The following is a 16,121-nucleotide window of genomic DNA, read 5'->3' on the forward strand; positions in this document are numbered from 1 at the left end:
GTCATCCCCCTCCCGGGATTGGAATGACTCCTTACCCTCTCCCTTAAAACCCACATCCTTTCGTCTTTCCCTCTCCTTCCCTCTTTCCTGATGAATCAACCGTTGGTTGCGAAAGCTTGAATTTTGTGTATGTTTGTGTGCCTTTCAACATGCCAGTGCTTTTGTTTGGTAAGTCACATCATCTTATAGAGGGAAACATTCCACGTAGGAAAAATATATCTAAAAACAAAGATGATGTGACTTACCAAATGAAAGTGCTGGCAGGTCGACAGACACACAAACAAACACAAACATACACACAAAATTCAAGCTTTAGCAACAAACTGTTGCCTCATCAGGAAGGAGGGAAGGAGAGGGAAAGACGAAAGGATGTGGGTTTTAAGGGAGAGGGTAAGGAGTCATTCCAATCCCGGGAGCGGAAAGACTTACCTTAGGGGGAAAAAAGGACGGGTATACACTCGCACACACACACATATCCATCCACACATATACAGACACAAGCAGACATATTTAAAGACAAAGAGTTTGGGCAGAGATGTCAGTCGAGGCAGAAGTGCAGAGGCAAAGATGTTGTTGAATGACAGGTGAGGTATGAGTGGCGGCAACTTGAAATTAGCGGAGATTGAGGCCTGGTGGATAACGGGAAGAGAGGATATATTGAAGAGCAAGTTCCCATCTCCGGAGTTCGGATAGGTTGGTGTTAGTGGGAAGTATCCAGATAACCCGGATGGTGTAACACTGTGCCAAGATGTGCTGGCCGTGCACCAAGGCATGTTTAGCCACAGGGTGATCCTCATTACCAACAAACACTGTCTGCCTGTGTCCATTCATGCGAATGGACAGTTTGTTGCTGGTCATTCCCACATAGAATGCGTCACAGTGTAGGCAGGTCAGTTGGTAGATCACGTGGGTGCTTTCACACGTGGCTCTACCTTTGATCGTGTACACCTTCCGGGTTACAGGACTGGAGTAGGTGGTGGTGGGAGGGTGCATGGGACAGGTTTTACACCGGGGGCAGTTACAAGGGTAGGAACCAGAGGGTAGGGAAGATGGTTTGGGGATTTCATAGGGATGAACTAAGAGGTTACAAAGGTTAGATGGACGACGGAAAGACACTCTTGGTGGAGTGGGGAGGATTTCATGAAGGATGGATCTCATTTCAGGGCAGGATTCGAGGAAGTCGTATCCCTGCTGGAGAGCCACATTCAGAGTCTGGTCCAGTCCCGGAAAGTATCCTGTCACAAGTGCGGCACTTTTGTGGTTCATCTGTGGGAGGTTCTGGGTTTGAGAGGATGAGGAAGTGGCTCTGGTCATTTGCTTCTGTAGCAGGTCGGGAGGGTAGTTGCGGTATGCGAAAGCTGTTTTCAGGTTGTTGGTGTAATGCTTCAGGGATTCCGGACTGGAGCAGATTCGTTTGCCACGAAGACCTAGGCTGTAGGGATGGGACCGTTTGATGTGGAATGGGTGGCAGCTGTCGTAATGGAGGTACTGTCGCTTGTTGGTGGGTTTGATGTGGACGGACATGTGAAGCTGGCCATTGGACAGGTGGAGGTCAACATCAAGGAAAGTGGCATGGGATTTGGAGTAGGACCAGGTGAATCTGATGGAACCAAAGGAGTTGAGGTTGGAGAGGAAATGCTGGAGTTCTTCTTCACTGTGAGTCCAGATCATGAAGATGTCATCAATAAATCTGTACCAAACTTTGGGTTGGCAGCCCTGGGTAACCAAGAAGGCTTCCTCTAAGCGACCCATGAATAGGTTGGCGTACGAAGGGGCCATCCTGGTACCCATGGCTGTTCCCTTTAATTGTTGGTATGTCTGGCCTTCAAAAGTGAAGAAGTTGTGGGTCAGGATGAAGCTGGCGAAGGTAATGAGGAAAGTGGTTTTAGGTAGGGTGGCAGGTGATCGGTGTGAAAGGAAGTGCTCCATCGCAGCGAGGCCCTGGACGTGCGGGATATTTGTGTATAAGGAAGTGGCATCAATGGTTACAAGGATGGTTTCTGGGGGTAACGGATTGGGTAAGGATTCCAGGCGTTCGAGAAAGTGGTTGGTGTCTTTGATGAAGGATGGGAGACTGCACGTAATGGGTTGAAGGTGATGATCTACGTAGGCAGAGATACGTTCTAAGGGGGCTTGGTAACCAGCTACAATGGGGCGGCCGGGATGATTGGGTTTGTGAATTTTAGGAAGAAGGTAGACGGTAGGGGTGCGGGGTGTCGGTGGGGTCAGGAGGTTGATGGAGTCAGGTGAAAGGTTTTGTAGGGGGCCTAAGGTTCTGAGGATTCCTTGAAGCTCCGCCTGGACGTCAGGAATGGGATTACCTTGGCATATGTAGTGTTGTATGAAAGCTGACGCAGTCCCTCAGCCACATACTCCCGACGATCACGTACCACAGTCGTGGAACCCTTGTCCGCTGGAAGAATGATGACTTCCTCAAATCCTGCCCTGAAATGAGATCCATCCTTCATGATATCCTCCCCACTCCACCAAGAGTGTCTTACCGCTGTCCACCTAACCTTCGTAACCTCTTAGTTCATCCCTATGAAATCCACAAACCACCTTCCCTACCCTCTGGCTCCTACCCTTGTAACCGCCCCCGGTGTAAAACCTGTCCCATGCACCCTCCTACCACCACCTACTCCAGTCCTGTAACCCGGAAGGTGTACACGATCAAAGGCAGAGCCACATGTGAAAGCAACCACGAGATTTACCAACTGACCTGCCTACACTGTGAAGCTTTCTATGTGGGAATGACCAGCAACAAACTGTCCATTCGCATGAACAGACACAGGCAGACAGTGTTTGTTGGTAATGAGGTTCACCCTGTGGCTAAACATGCCTCAGTGCATGACCAGCACATCTTGGCACAGTGTTACACCGTCCGGGTTATCTGGATACTTCCCACTAATACCCACCTGTCAGAACTCCGGAGATGGGAACTTTCCCTTCAGTATATCCTCTCTTCTCGTTATCCGCCAGGCCACAACCTCCGCTAATTTCAAGTTGCCGCCACTCATACCTCACCTGTCTTTCAAAAACATCTTTGCCTCTGTACTTCCATCTCGACTGACATCTCTGCCCAAACTCTTTGCCTTTACAAATGTCTGCTTCTGTCTGTGTATGTGCAGATGGATATGTGTGTGTGTGCGAGTGTATACCCGTCCTTTTTTCCCCCTAAGGTAAGTCTTTCCGCTCCCGGGATTGGAATGATTCCTTACCCTCTCCCTTAAAACCCACATCCTTTCTTCTTTCCCTCTCCTTCCCTCTTTCCTGATGAAGCAACCGTTGGTTGCGAAAGCTTAAATTTTGTGTGTATTTTTGTGTGTCTATCGACCTGCCAGCGCTTTTGTTTGGTAAGTCACATCATCTTTGTTTTTATATATATATATAAAAATGGAAGGAAACATTCCACGTGGGAAAAATTATATATAAAAACAAAGATGAGGTGACTTACCGAACAAATGCGCTGGCAGGTCGATAGACACACAAACAAACACAAACATACACACAAAATTCAAGCTTTCGCAACAAACTGTTGCCTCATCTTTCCTGATGAGGCAACAGTTTGTTGCGAAAGCTTGAATTTTGTGTGTATGTTTGTGTTTGTTTGTGTGTCTATCGACCTGCCAGCGCTTTTGTTCGGTAAGTCACCTCATCTCTATATATATATATATATATATATATATATATATATATATATATATATATATATATATATATATATATATATATATATATATATATATATATATATAAAATTTTAATTGTTAATTAATCAAATTTTCATCTTAAACAATGCCGAGGATTGTTCGGGATTGTTAAGAAAGTATAAAGGGTGGCTGCCATGTTGGCAGAGGGGAGTCAGTCTGGTTTTGGGTTTTGAGCAGTGAGCATGTAGCTGCTCCTTTTGTATTGTAAGTATTGTTTTCCATTGTAATAGTACTTTAATTTTGTTTTAAGGTACAATAAATATGTTTTAAAATAACGTGATACAAGATGATTTTTAATTTTAACTTTTCTGAAGTTGAAATTTTACAGTAACTGTCTCCAGGACTTTTGCAGCGACAGAATGCCTGATACGATGAGTAAAACAACCCCTGAAAATGTTTTACTCATAAAGGAACCAAAAGGGTTCACCACTTAAAGGTCCCCAGAACCATTTCTCTCCTTCAACATGTACTCATGGGAAGTACAAATGAAGGAATCTATTTTATTCAGGTTTAACTTTTCTTCTTTACAGGTTGTTCTTATTTGTGAGGAACTTCTGACAGTAATTTTGTTTAACACTGGCTTCATAATTGGCAAAACTAACCAAACACAAGTAAGCAAATGCACGATAAAACTTTTCAATTTTCAGGTTCTTCTCATTAGATTACCTGGCCAGAGTGCTAACAGACTTGCAACTACTGCATGTCTCCCCGACTGGAATCGGAAGATTCCTGTGCTTGCACATGGTTGCTCGCATGCACGAGCAGAGGCATGTGTGAACTTTGAACTATACCATATATTCCCTCGCCCTTTGGAACAACAGATGCATGAGCCTAGTGAACACAAAAAGTTGAACAGCTGTAAATGGATCTTTAATGTTAGGCACTACTGGGTAAAGTCCATGGAGATAAAGGTTAAGTGTTGGGGTGGATAGTGGGAACACAGAAATGGAGGAAGAGTCTGGTGTGAGGGCAGGGCTGTAGTATGAAGAGGAGAAGAGATAGGGAAAGATGGGGAAGGAAGAGGGAATGGGGAGTCCTGATTTGGAGTGGGATAGGTGGGTCAGAGTATGGTCGATTTGGATAAATATCCAAGCAGATTTCATTGTCTGTGAAGTGGAGTCCACGGAACACGCAGATTAGGCTATGGAGTAGAGCACGTCATCTCAGCCCTCAGACTTGCTCGTAAGCTCCTCGCCACGGTGTCGCACACCCTCAGGCACAATGTGCGATGGGCCAAGAGCCGTAGACAGCCTGTGTATTCCCACTGTGCTCTTACTGCTCGTAAGACACATTAGCAATTGAGTACTGTTTGTCACAGTGAAGTGCTATGACAACAATGAAGGATGTTCTATAAAAGTAGAATGTACAAGGTAACTTTTATAGAAAACAGATGAGACATGCCTTGTACATTCTACTGGGCATACCTGGAATGTTTTCAGCTTGGATAATTTCAAGCTACGGCACTGCTGGGTGGGTGTGGGTGGGGGTAGTTCACCTGGAAAGACAATGTCGACTTTGATAGGATGATGGCTTATTCCATCTGGGTGATAGTAGATGTACTGACAATGCTTTCAATGCCATACACCAACATATAGTGTAGTGTGGTAGCTAACAGAGTGCCATTCCTTTAATAGAAAATGCTCACAGCCAAAAGGTTCAGTGTGATGCAACCATGTGAAGCAGGCAACCATGCCATAGATATGCACTCTTGCTTCCTACAACCGAGTGAGTTTGGAAGGGGTCAAATTGTGGCCTTCCAAGTGACAAGATGGTCTTTTGGAGAATTGCCATACAAGCTGAACATGCTGTGACAAACGCACAACGATACTGACTATCAGTGGTCATGTGAACATTCTCGCACCCATAGATGAGGCTCTGGATGTCCAAGTAGCACAGATGCCCACCAAGATGATCATATTGTAAGGGCAGCAGTGGCAGATTATTCAGCTATCACAGCACAGATCAGAGGGCTTGTGAGCCCAGATGTGTCAACATGAACTGTTGCAAACTGGTTATTAGCAGTGGGACTATGAGCTTGCACACCTCTCATTCACCTTTGATGTTTCTGGAGGGGATGCTAACCAGTGCTCGGTATGTGCAGAATGTGGTTAGACCCAGTCTTTTTTACAAACAAGAAAGGTGGTGTGTTGTCCTAATAGGACAATGCCCACCCACAAACTGCCCATGAAACTCAATGTGCTCTGCAAGAGGTGCAGCCACTTCTATGGCCTGCATGATCTGCAGACTTGGCTCCAATCAAGCACATGAGGGATACGATGGAATGAGAAGTAACTTAAGCAACCTATCAACCAAGAACTCTCACAGAACTATGTGAACTGGTTGAGCAGGCATGGCATAACATGTCCCATGACAATATTCAGCAACTGTATGATTTACTGGACACCAGAATCAGTGTCTTCATTGCCACACATAGAGGCTACACCATGTATTAATATGGGTGTTTCAGAGTGGCTCAATACCCAGAACCTCAGAATCGCTTCTGCTACTGATCTATAAATGTAATCATTTCATATATTCCATATGCACTGTTGCGACAATAAATCTTGAGCACATTCCACACCAATGTTAACAGATTTTCCCAAAGTTTTCCTCCTCCACTCTTACAACCCTTTCAAATGAACAAGTTGAAGTTTACTCTTACAGCTCTTATAGTGTCTGAAGGCGATTGATGGGGCGGATAGTGGGAACAAAGAAAGGAAGATGGAGATTGGTGAGTGGACAGAGCCTTAGAATGAAGAGAAGAGGGGATAGGGAAAGGTGGAACTCATGCATTTCTTCTACACATAACCATACTTAAGTTAAATTATCTCAGTTACATATAAAGCAAGAAGTTCTGTTATTGTTCAAGGTTCGGGAATATCGCTAGGGTTTTTTGTAAAATGAAGTTAAAATCAAATCTGGAACACAAAAAAAGTTTTGATAACATGTTGTTGTTGTTGTCTTCAGTCCTGAGACTGGTTTGATGCAGTTCTCCATGCTACTCTATCCTGTGCAAGCTTCTTCATCTCCCAGTACTTACTGCAACCTACACCCTTCTGAATCTGCTTAGTGTATTCATCTCTTGGTCTCCCTCTACGATTTTTACTCTCCACGCTACCCTCCAATGCTAAATTTGTGATCCCTTGATGCCTCAGAACATGTCCTACCAACCGGTCCCTTCTTCTTGTCAAGCTGTGCCACAAACTCCTCTTCTCCCCAATTCTATTCAATACCTCCTCATTAGTTATGTGATCTACCCATCTAATCTTCACCATTCTTCTGTAGCACCACATTTCGAAAGCTTCTATTCTCTTCTTGTCCAAACTATTTATCGTCCATGTTTCACTCCCATACATGGCTACACTCCACACAAATACTTTCAGAAACGACTTCCTGACACTTAAATCTATACTCAATGTTAACAAATTTCTCTTCTTCATAAACGCCTTGCCAGTCTACATTTTATTTCCCCTCTACTTCGACCATCATCAGTTATTTTGCTCCCCAAATAGCAAAACTCCTTTACTACTTTAAGTGTCTCATTTCCTAATCTAATTCCCTCAGCATTACCCGACTTAATCTGACTACATTCCATTATCCTCGTTTTGCTTTTGTTGATGTTCATCTTATATCCTCCTTTCAAGACACTGCCCATTCCGTTCAACTGCTCTTCCAAGTCCTTTGCTGTCTCTGACAGAACTACAATGTCATCGGCGAACCTCAAAGTTTTTATTTCTTCTCCATGGACTTTAATACCTACTCCGAATTTTTATTTTGTTTCCTTTACTGCTTGCTCAATATACAGATTGAATAACATCGGGGAGAGGCTACAACCCTGTCTCACTCCCTTCCCAACTGCTGCTTCCCTTTCATGCCCCTCGACTCTTATAACTTGCCTTCTGGTTTCTGTACAAATTGTAAATAGCCTTTCGCTCCCTGTATTTTACCCCTGCCACCTTTAGAATTTGAAAGAGAATATTCCAGTCAACATTGTCAAAAGCTTTCTCTAAGTCTACAAATGCTAGAAATGTAGGTTTGCCTTTCCTTAATCTATTTTCTACGATAAGTCGTAGTGTCAGTATTGCCTCACGTGTTCCAATATTTCTGCGGAATCCTAACTGATCTTCGCCGAGGATGGCTTCTACCAGTTTTTCCATTCGTCTGTAAAGAATTCGCGTTAGTATTTTGCAGCTGTGACTTATTAAACTGATAGTTCGGTAATTTTCACATTCTTCTTGAAGTCTGAGGGTATTTCACCAGTCTCATACATCTTGCTCACCAGATGGTAGAGTTTTGTCAGGACTGGCTCTCCCAAGGCCGTCAGTAGTTCCAATGGAATGTTGTCTACTCCCGGGGCCTTGTCTCGACTCAGGTCTTTCAGTGCTCTGTCAAACTCTTCACGCAGTGATAACATATTATGGAAAAACATAACATGATAACATATTTAGGAAAAAGGTAGCCTTGGATTTCATCAAAATTTTGAATAATATTTCTCATTTACTGCAGTTTCAGCTTGGGACCATTACGGGAGTAATCACCATTGTATTTTGCTCTTTTCCCTCTAGTTTTGAAAAATAGGCTTAACTATTTTAAAATTGTAAGAGAACAAGATTGGGAACTGTATTCGACAGAACAAAAGTCTATTAGTTTATATTTTTAATTTCAGTTAGTGTCTGGGCAACATTTCCACTCCTGGAGTCTACGTTCCGTGGAAATGAGAGGATCCAAAGAATTACTTTTACCACACACCTTCAGGAATGTAACTTCTTTAATTGAAAAATGATTAAATAAATTCATAAACAGAGTATATCTATAGCAGACAAAAATTTTGCTTCTAGGTACATGCTAGGAAAGTATGTTTATTTTCTGATGTTATGATGTTTGGAAGCAAGAGGGAAAGAAAATGCGAAGGTAGAAATATTATGATGATGATTAAACTGTACGTGTAACAAATGTGTACACTTTTCATTGCAGGCCATGTCATACCTCACAGATTTCCCTATAGCTGTGAGTGTGACAGTTGCCTCATTCGAACAATGAGTTTCTCACTAGCCCACTCTCAAACAGTTGCCAAAGTCATGAGTAATGATTGTGTTTTGTGTATGTGCTAACCACCTCTGTTATGGAGTGTATCTATGTATAGGGCTGGTAGGATGTGTTGTTACAGGCACTGCAGCATACCAGAACTGATAATTGGGAAGGGGGAAAGAATGGGCTTGTTGGAATTTAGTTTTCAGGTAGTGGATGATATATAGACGTGTTCAATGTGGGTGGGTGGGTGGGTGATGATGTGGGATAGGAATTTGATGTAAAGAAAAACACCATTTTACAGAACAAATTACTGACCAGTCCATTACTACACTTCACTATAGAAAACTATCTTAATTTTAAAAAAGACGTTACGTTTTGGCATATTCTTTATAATTTGTGTGTTTTATACAGGATGTATCAAAAAGAATTATCCATTTATAAAAAAAGTCACAACTATTATGTTCTTTGAGATATGTGCACGAAAAACCTACTTTTGGAAAGAGCAAACTCTCCGAGTTTTACATGGTTACCACTATGTAGCAGCAGTGTGTGCCCACATCAGTCCTAGTAAAAATGGTGTCTGGACAACAGAAAGCATTTTGTGTTCTATATTTTGCGCAGTGCGGGTCAGTAATAACAGTTCAGCATGACTTCCATACTAGGTATGGTGTGGATCCTCCTACAGTACAGAGCATTAGATGATCGCATGAACAATTCAGAGAAATGGGTTGTTTGTGTAAAGGCAAATCAACCAGAGTGTCTGATACAGATGTGGAATGCATCTACCATAGTTTCACAAGGAGTCTGCAGAAATCCATTCGCCGTGCAGCTCGACAGTTCAACATGCCCCTGATGTCCATGTGGCGTCAACGTTTACAAATGAAACCGTACAAAATTCAGCTACTGCAAGCTCGTCATGAAGGTGACAAACAACAACAGGTGGAGTTCTGCAGTTTCATTCTTGCCAAGATGGAGGATGACAGTTTTCTTCCATGCTTCGTGTTTAGTGATGAGGCAATATTCCATTTAACTGGAATGGTGAATGTCACAAAGTGAGAATATGGGGTATGGAACAAGCAGATGAAGTTGTACCGCATCAGGGAGACTCTCCAAAAATTTGTGTCTTTTGCGTAGTTTCACAGGAAAAGGTGTATGGCCCATTTTTCTTTGCCAAGAACATTGTTATAGGAAACACATATCTCGATATGATTGAGAACTTTTTTCCCCCCACAGTTGAAGACTGATTCAATTGACCATTTACCAACAGGATGGGGCACCACCATACAGGCACGCGGAAGTGCAGGAATTTTTAAATCAAAGTATTACTGAACGATGGATCAGTTGCACTGGACTAAATGATTCAGACTTACATTACTGGCCTCCAAGGTCACCAGACCTGATTGTATGTGATTATTTATTGTGGGGGTTTATGAAATACTCTGGTTATGTGCCTCCATTACCAACAATAATGAGTGAACTGAGACATCGCATGATAGCAACTGAGGAATCTGTAACTCGATACATGTTCGCTGCAGTGTGCGAACAATTTAACAATTTGAATACTGCACTGACATATACCAGGCATCTCAAGGGGAGGCATATTGTCCAACTATGAAAAGGTATGAAAAAAACTTTTTGAGTTTGTTGTTCATCAAAAAAACAAAATTCATTGTATATGTTTATTAGTTTCAGAAATATAGATGTCCAAATCGGATGATTCTTTCTGACACACCCTGTATTTATCTCTACTACTGGTTTCTTGTTGTCTAGGATGGTCTTTTTTTTCTTTACTTGCATGTATTACTTTGTTCAACTATAGCAAAAATAGTGATCACAATGTTTTAAGAAGCGTGAATACAACTAGAAATTCGTAAATCAGTTATGTGAAATCAGGCTCATACCTTGTTTTCTCCACTGTTTGTATTCCTTCTTGAATCAGTGTCATATGTCCTTTGATACCTGCAAGCAGAGCTTTTTTTCTCATTAAATATTCAGAAAAAATGACAAAAAACATCAACAAAAATCACATGTTGCACTAACATTCTTCAAGACTAGAGCAGAAAATGCTACACTCAACATACAATTCCAGGAATTACAGATTTCATAATGATCAAACTATAGGATAGTTTGATATGCAAACAGTTTGTTTTTATACTTTGCTATTTATATCACTGAACTGCAGATTTATGGGTAGGACATAGAGGCACTTAAAAGATCACAAGAAACATTAGTTGGCATTCGTTTTTCTATAGCAGATGAGAGTCAGAAGACATGCTGGATATGGAAGAGGTAGGGATATACATGATTTTTGAGACCCATACATTATTTAATTGAATGGATGGAAGGGTTATAAATAACATGTGACATGTAGCAAATCTATTTAATAATCATTTCTGAAACATAGTAGGCAGCATAGGGACCAAGAGTTCAAGAGAAAGATCACAGCAATATGTTGAAGTAACTCTCATAAAATTACATCATATGAATGTACCACCAGCTTCTACTTCTGTAATTGAGAGGGCCATACATTCTCTCAAGAATAAAAGCTCTTCTGGTTTTGATGGTGTTTCCAATAGAGTACTAAAGATTTGTTCCCACACAATACGTCCAGTATTGTCCGAAATATGTAATGCATCACTAACCCAAGGCATTTTTCCAGAGAGACTAAAATATACCATTGTTAAACCTCTCTGTAAGAAAGGTGATAGGGCCTATTTCACTGCTGACATCATTTTCCAAAATTTTTGAGGTGGTGGTGTATTCTACAATGGTATATCACCCTGGCAATAATAATATCCTCAGCAAATCACAGTTTGGGTTTCGGAAGGGTTGCTCTGCTAAGAATGCCATTTACATGCTCACACACCACATATTATAACCATTAAATAACAAAATAGCAGTGGTAGATATTTTCTGTGACATATCCAAGGCACCTGATTTGTGAATCTTAGATAAATTGAAGTTTTATGGGAATGATGATATAGCCAACCAATGGAACATGCCAAAAGAATGCAGAAAGTTGTACTTAGTGGTAATTCAACCAAAAGAATCCACAGACATAATTCTGACTGCGAAGAAATCACATATGGGCTTCCCAAGGCTCAATCTTGCGTCCACTACTGTTTCTCATATATGTAAATGATCTACAGTCTAATGTAAAACAATCAGAATTAGTTCTTTTTGCAGACACCAGTATTGTAATCACTCCCAGCACACATACAGAAATGGAAGAAACTGTGAACAAAGTTCTCAGAAGTATCATTGACTGGTTTTCTGCGAATGGTCTCACCCAGAATTTTAAAAGGCCACATCATATTCAGTTCTGCACCTCTAGAGGTGCTGCACCAGTGATAAGTGTAACACATGGTGATGAAATAACACATAGGATGGGAACTTCAAAATTCTTAGGTGTCGATACTGATGAGAATTTAAATGAAAAGAAAAAAAAAAAAAACACATTTTGGAACTCCTAAAACAAACTTCGTCCAGCCACATTTGCACTTAGAATCATAGCAAATTTTGGAGAGAGAGAAATCAGTAACTTCACATATTTTGCTTATTTTCATACAGTAGTGTCACGTGGAATAATGTTCTGGGGTAACTCATCTTTAAGAAAGAAGGTCTTCATTGCCCAAAAACGTGCTGTAAGAATAACAGGTGGTGCTCACCTGCGATCATCTCATAGACATCTGTAAGGAGTTGGGCATTCTGACTACTGCTTCACAGGATATTTATTCCCTCATGAAGTTTGTTGTAAATAATCCACTACAGTTCAAAAGGAACAATGAGGTACATAATTACAATACTAGAAGAAAAAAATGACATTCATTACTCAACTGGGGGTGGCAGACAGTCAAGTGTTGCGGTTTAGACGGAGGGCAGGAGAGAAGGTGCGGAGAGGGGAGGGGGTAAGTAGCGGAAAGGAGAGAAATAAAAGAAATTAAAAGACTGGGTGTGGCGGTGAAATGACAGCTGTGTAGTGCTGGAATGGGAACAGGGAGGGGGCTGGATGGGTGAGGACAGTGACTAACGAAGGTTGAGGCCAGGAGGATTACAGGAATGTAGGATGTATTGCAGGGAAATTTCCCACCTGCGCAGTTCAGAAAAGCTGTTGTTGGTGGGAAGGATCCATATGGCACAGGCTGTGAAGCAATCATTAAGATGAGGGATACCATGTTTGGCAGCGTGTTCAGCAACAGGGTGGTCCACTTGTTTCTTGGCCACAGTTTGTCGGTGGCCATTCACGCAGACAGACGGCTTGTTGGTTGTCATGCCTACATAGAATGCAGCACAGAGGATGAAGCTTAGCTTGTAAATCACATGACTGGTTTCACAGGTGGCCCTGCCTTTGATGGGATAGGTAATGTTAGTGATCGGACTGGAGTAGGTGGTGGTACGAGAATGTATGGGACAGGTCTTGCATCTAGGTCTATTACAGGGGTATGAGTCATGAGGTAAGGGATTGAGGGATTGGGAGCAGGAGTTGTGTGAGGATGGACGAGTATACTGTGTAGGTTCGGTGGACAGCGGAAGACCACGGTAGTAAGGGTAGGAAGGATAGTGGGCAGGACATTTCTCATCTCAGGACACGACGAGAGGTAATCAAAACCCTGGCAGAGAATGTAATTGAGTTTCTCCAGTCCCGGATGGTACTGAGTTACGAGGGGAATGCCCCTCTGTGGCCGGATTGTGGGACTTTGGGAGGTGGTGGAAGACTGGAAAGATAAGGCATGGGAGATTTGTTTTTCTACAAGGATTGGAGGATAATTACGGTCAGTGAAGGCTTCAGTTAGACCCTTAGTATATTTTGAGAGGGACTGCTTGTCACTGCAGATGCGATGACCATGGGGGGCTAGGCTGTATGGAAGGGACTTCTTGGTATGGAATGGGTGGCAGCTGTTGAAGTGGAGGTATTGCTGGTGGTTAGTAGGTTTGATATGGACAGAAGTACTGATGGAACCATCTCTGATGTGAAGGTCAACATCTAGGAAGGTGGCTCATTGGGTTGAGCAGGACCAGGTGAAGCAAATGGGGGGGGGGGGGGGGGGGAAGTTGTTGAGGTTCTGGAGGAATGTGAATAAGGTGTCCTCACCTTTAATCCAGATAGCAAAGATGTCATCAATGAATCTGAACCAGGTGAGGGGTTTAGAATTCTTGGTTTTTAGGAAGGATTCCTCTAGATGGCCCATGAATAGGTTAGCATAGGATGGTGCCATTTGGGTGCCCATAGCTGTACCACAGATTTGTTTGTAGGTAATGCCTTCAAAGGAGAAGTAATTGAGGGTGAGGATATAGTTGGTCATGGAGACTACGAAGGAGGTGGTTGGTTTGGAATCCATAGGACATCTGGAAAGATAGTGTTCGACAGCAGTAAGGCCATGGGCATTAGGAATGTTAAGTGTACAGGGAGGTGGCGCCAATAGTGATGAGGAGGGCACCATATGGTAAAGGGACAGGAGCTGTGAGGAGTCGGTGGTGGAAATTGTTTCAATCTTTTATATAGGAGGGTAGGTTCCAGGCAACAGATTGAAGGTGTTGGGTCTACGAGAGCAGAGATTCTCTCAGTGGGGGCACATTAACCAGCCACAACAGGGCGTCCTGGGTTGTTAGATTTATGGACTTCAGGAAGCATGTAATGTAGACAGTATGAATGCAGGGAGTGGTAGGGGTGAGTAGAGAGATGGACTCCAGGGAGAGGTTCTGGGATGGGCCTAAGGATTTGAGTAGTGACTGGAGATCCTGCTGGATTACTGGAAAGTGGTCACAGTGGCAAGGTTTGTAGGTGAAAGTATCTGACAGCTGGCAGAATCCTTCCATCAGGTAATCCTTGCAGTTCAAAACAGCAGTAGTGGAGCCTTTGTCTGCAGGTAGGATTTTAACATCAGGATCAGTTTTTATACAGTGGACTGCGATTATTTCTGTGGATGCATCTGCATGTTGAGGGATTTGGGGAATGATGGTGAGACAAGGTTCGAGGTTAAGAAATTCTGGAAAGTTAACAGGGGGTGATTTGGGGGCAATGGGGGTGGATCATGGCTGGATGGAGGAGGGAAGTGAGTCTCTGGTTGACTCTGACAGTATGATTGGTGGCGAAAAAGTGTTTCTACTGTAGGGACCGGGAGAAGGAGAGAAGGTCTTTAACAAGTCGTGCATGACAGAATCTGGGAGTTGGTGGTGGTGGTGGTGGTGGTGGTTGTTAGTGTTTAACATCCCGTCGATAACAAGGTCATTAGAGACGGAGCACAAGCTCGGGTTAGGGAAGGATTGGGAAGGAAATCGGCCGTGCCCTTTCAAAGGAACCATCCCGGCATTTGCCTTAAACAATTTAGGGAAATCACGGAAAACCTAAATCAGGATGGCCGGAGACGGGATTGAACTGTCGTCCTCTCGAATGCGAGTCCAGTGTGCTAACCACTGCGCCACCTCGCTCGGTCAGAATTTGGGAGTGGGGCAAAAAGGAGAGGACTGATATTTATGTGGGGTTACGGTTTCTGGAGGAAAGGTTCATGAATGTGTTGTGGGATTGTTTAGGTTTTGGATTCTGTTTGGTGGTGGGAGGGAGTTTTGGAGGGTGGGGTAAGTGTACTAGGTCTGCGAGACAGGGTTTGTCAGTTATGATGGGGACGTGGGGCAGGTTTGGAGGTGGTTGTAGAGGTGGTGGACGGTGGTACTCCAAGGTGGGAGTAGGAAGTAAAAAGGATGGAGAGCTTTTTGAGGTGGCGTTGTGCATATTGCTCAAGTTCCTGCAGGGCAAGAGTTTCAATGTGTGTTCTGGGTTAGAGGAATTTGGGATTGCGTAGCAGGAGAATTTTGCGGATGGAGAGACGGTACTGCAAGGAGGTTCGGGCTTGATTGACATGGTTTTGCAGGACTATGTTGGTCAGAGCTAAGGATCGACAGAATCTGAGCAGGGGGAGGTCATTGTGGAAGGAGGGGTGGCAGCCAGAGATGGGTAAATTGATGGTAAGGTCATTAGGGGGATTCCATGAGGCAAGCAACAATGCAGGAACAATATGTGGGACTGGGATCTGGCTAGGGATACGGAAACTTTTCTGTACTGGGGCAGATGGAAGGAACAAGAATCAATGGTGGTGGAAAAATGCGACAAAATTTCATAAATAATGAAGAATTACGTCCAAAAAATTTCACAAAAATACACCGAAATACGCGTGAAAAATCTCGAAAAGGATGAAATGGATGCAAAAGGTGTAAACAAGATGAAACCTGAGTGAGTCGACAATAGCAAAAGGCGAAAACTCACTAAAATAGGAGGGAAGTCACAAGGATCAATGTAAAGGCTAACTAATAAAAAAAATATACATTTCTGTGGGTAGCAGATCTGAGAGTGAATAAGTGTGAATGGGGGAGGGAGTGGGGGGG

At 43.0% G+C, this 16,121-nt stretch overlaps 1 protein-coding gene across 2 annotated transcripts in view; it reads right to left on the reverse strand.

Moving 5' to 3' along the window:
* Positions 1-16,121, reverse strand: part of LOC124796297 — a 182,803-nt gene that overhangs the window by 35,148 nt on the left and 131,534 nt on the right. For both annotated transcript variants that reach the window (XM_047260417.1, XM_047260418.1), the window contains exon 4: positions 10,643-10,700. In XM_047260417.1, coding sequence (XP_047116373.1) covers positions 10,643-10,700 — 58 coding nt within the window. The remainder of the gene's footprint in view (positions 1-10,642; positions 10,701-16,121) is intronic.

The sequence above is a fragment of the Schistocerca piceifrons genome, chromosome 4 (assembly GCF_021461385.2).
Source record: "Schistocerca piceifrons isolate TAMUIC-IGC-003096 chromosome 4, iqSchPice1.1, whole genome shotgun sequence".
NCBI lineage: Eukaryota > Metazoa > Arthropoda > Insecta > Orthoptera > Acrididae > Schistocerca > Schistocerca piceifrons.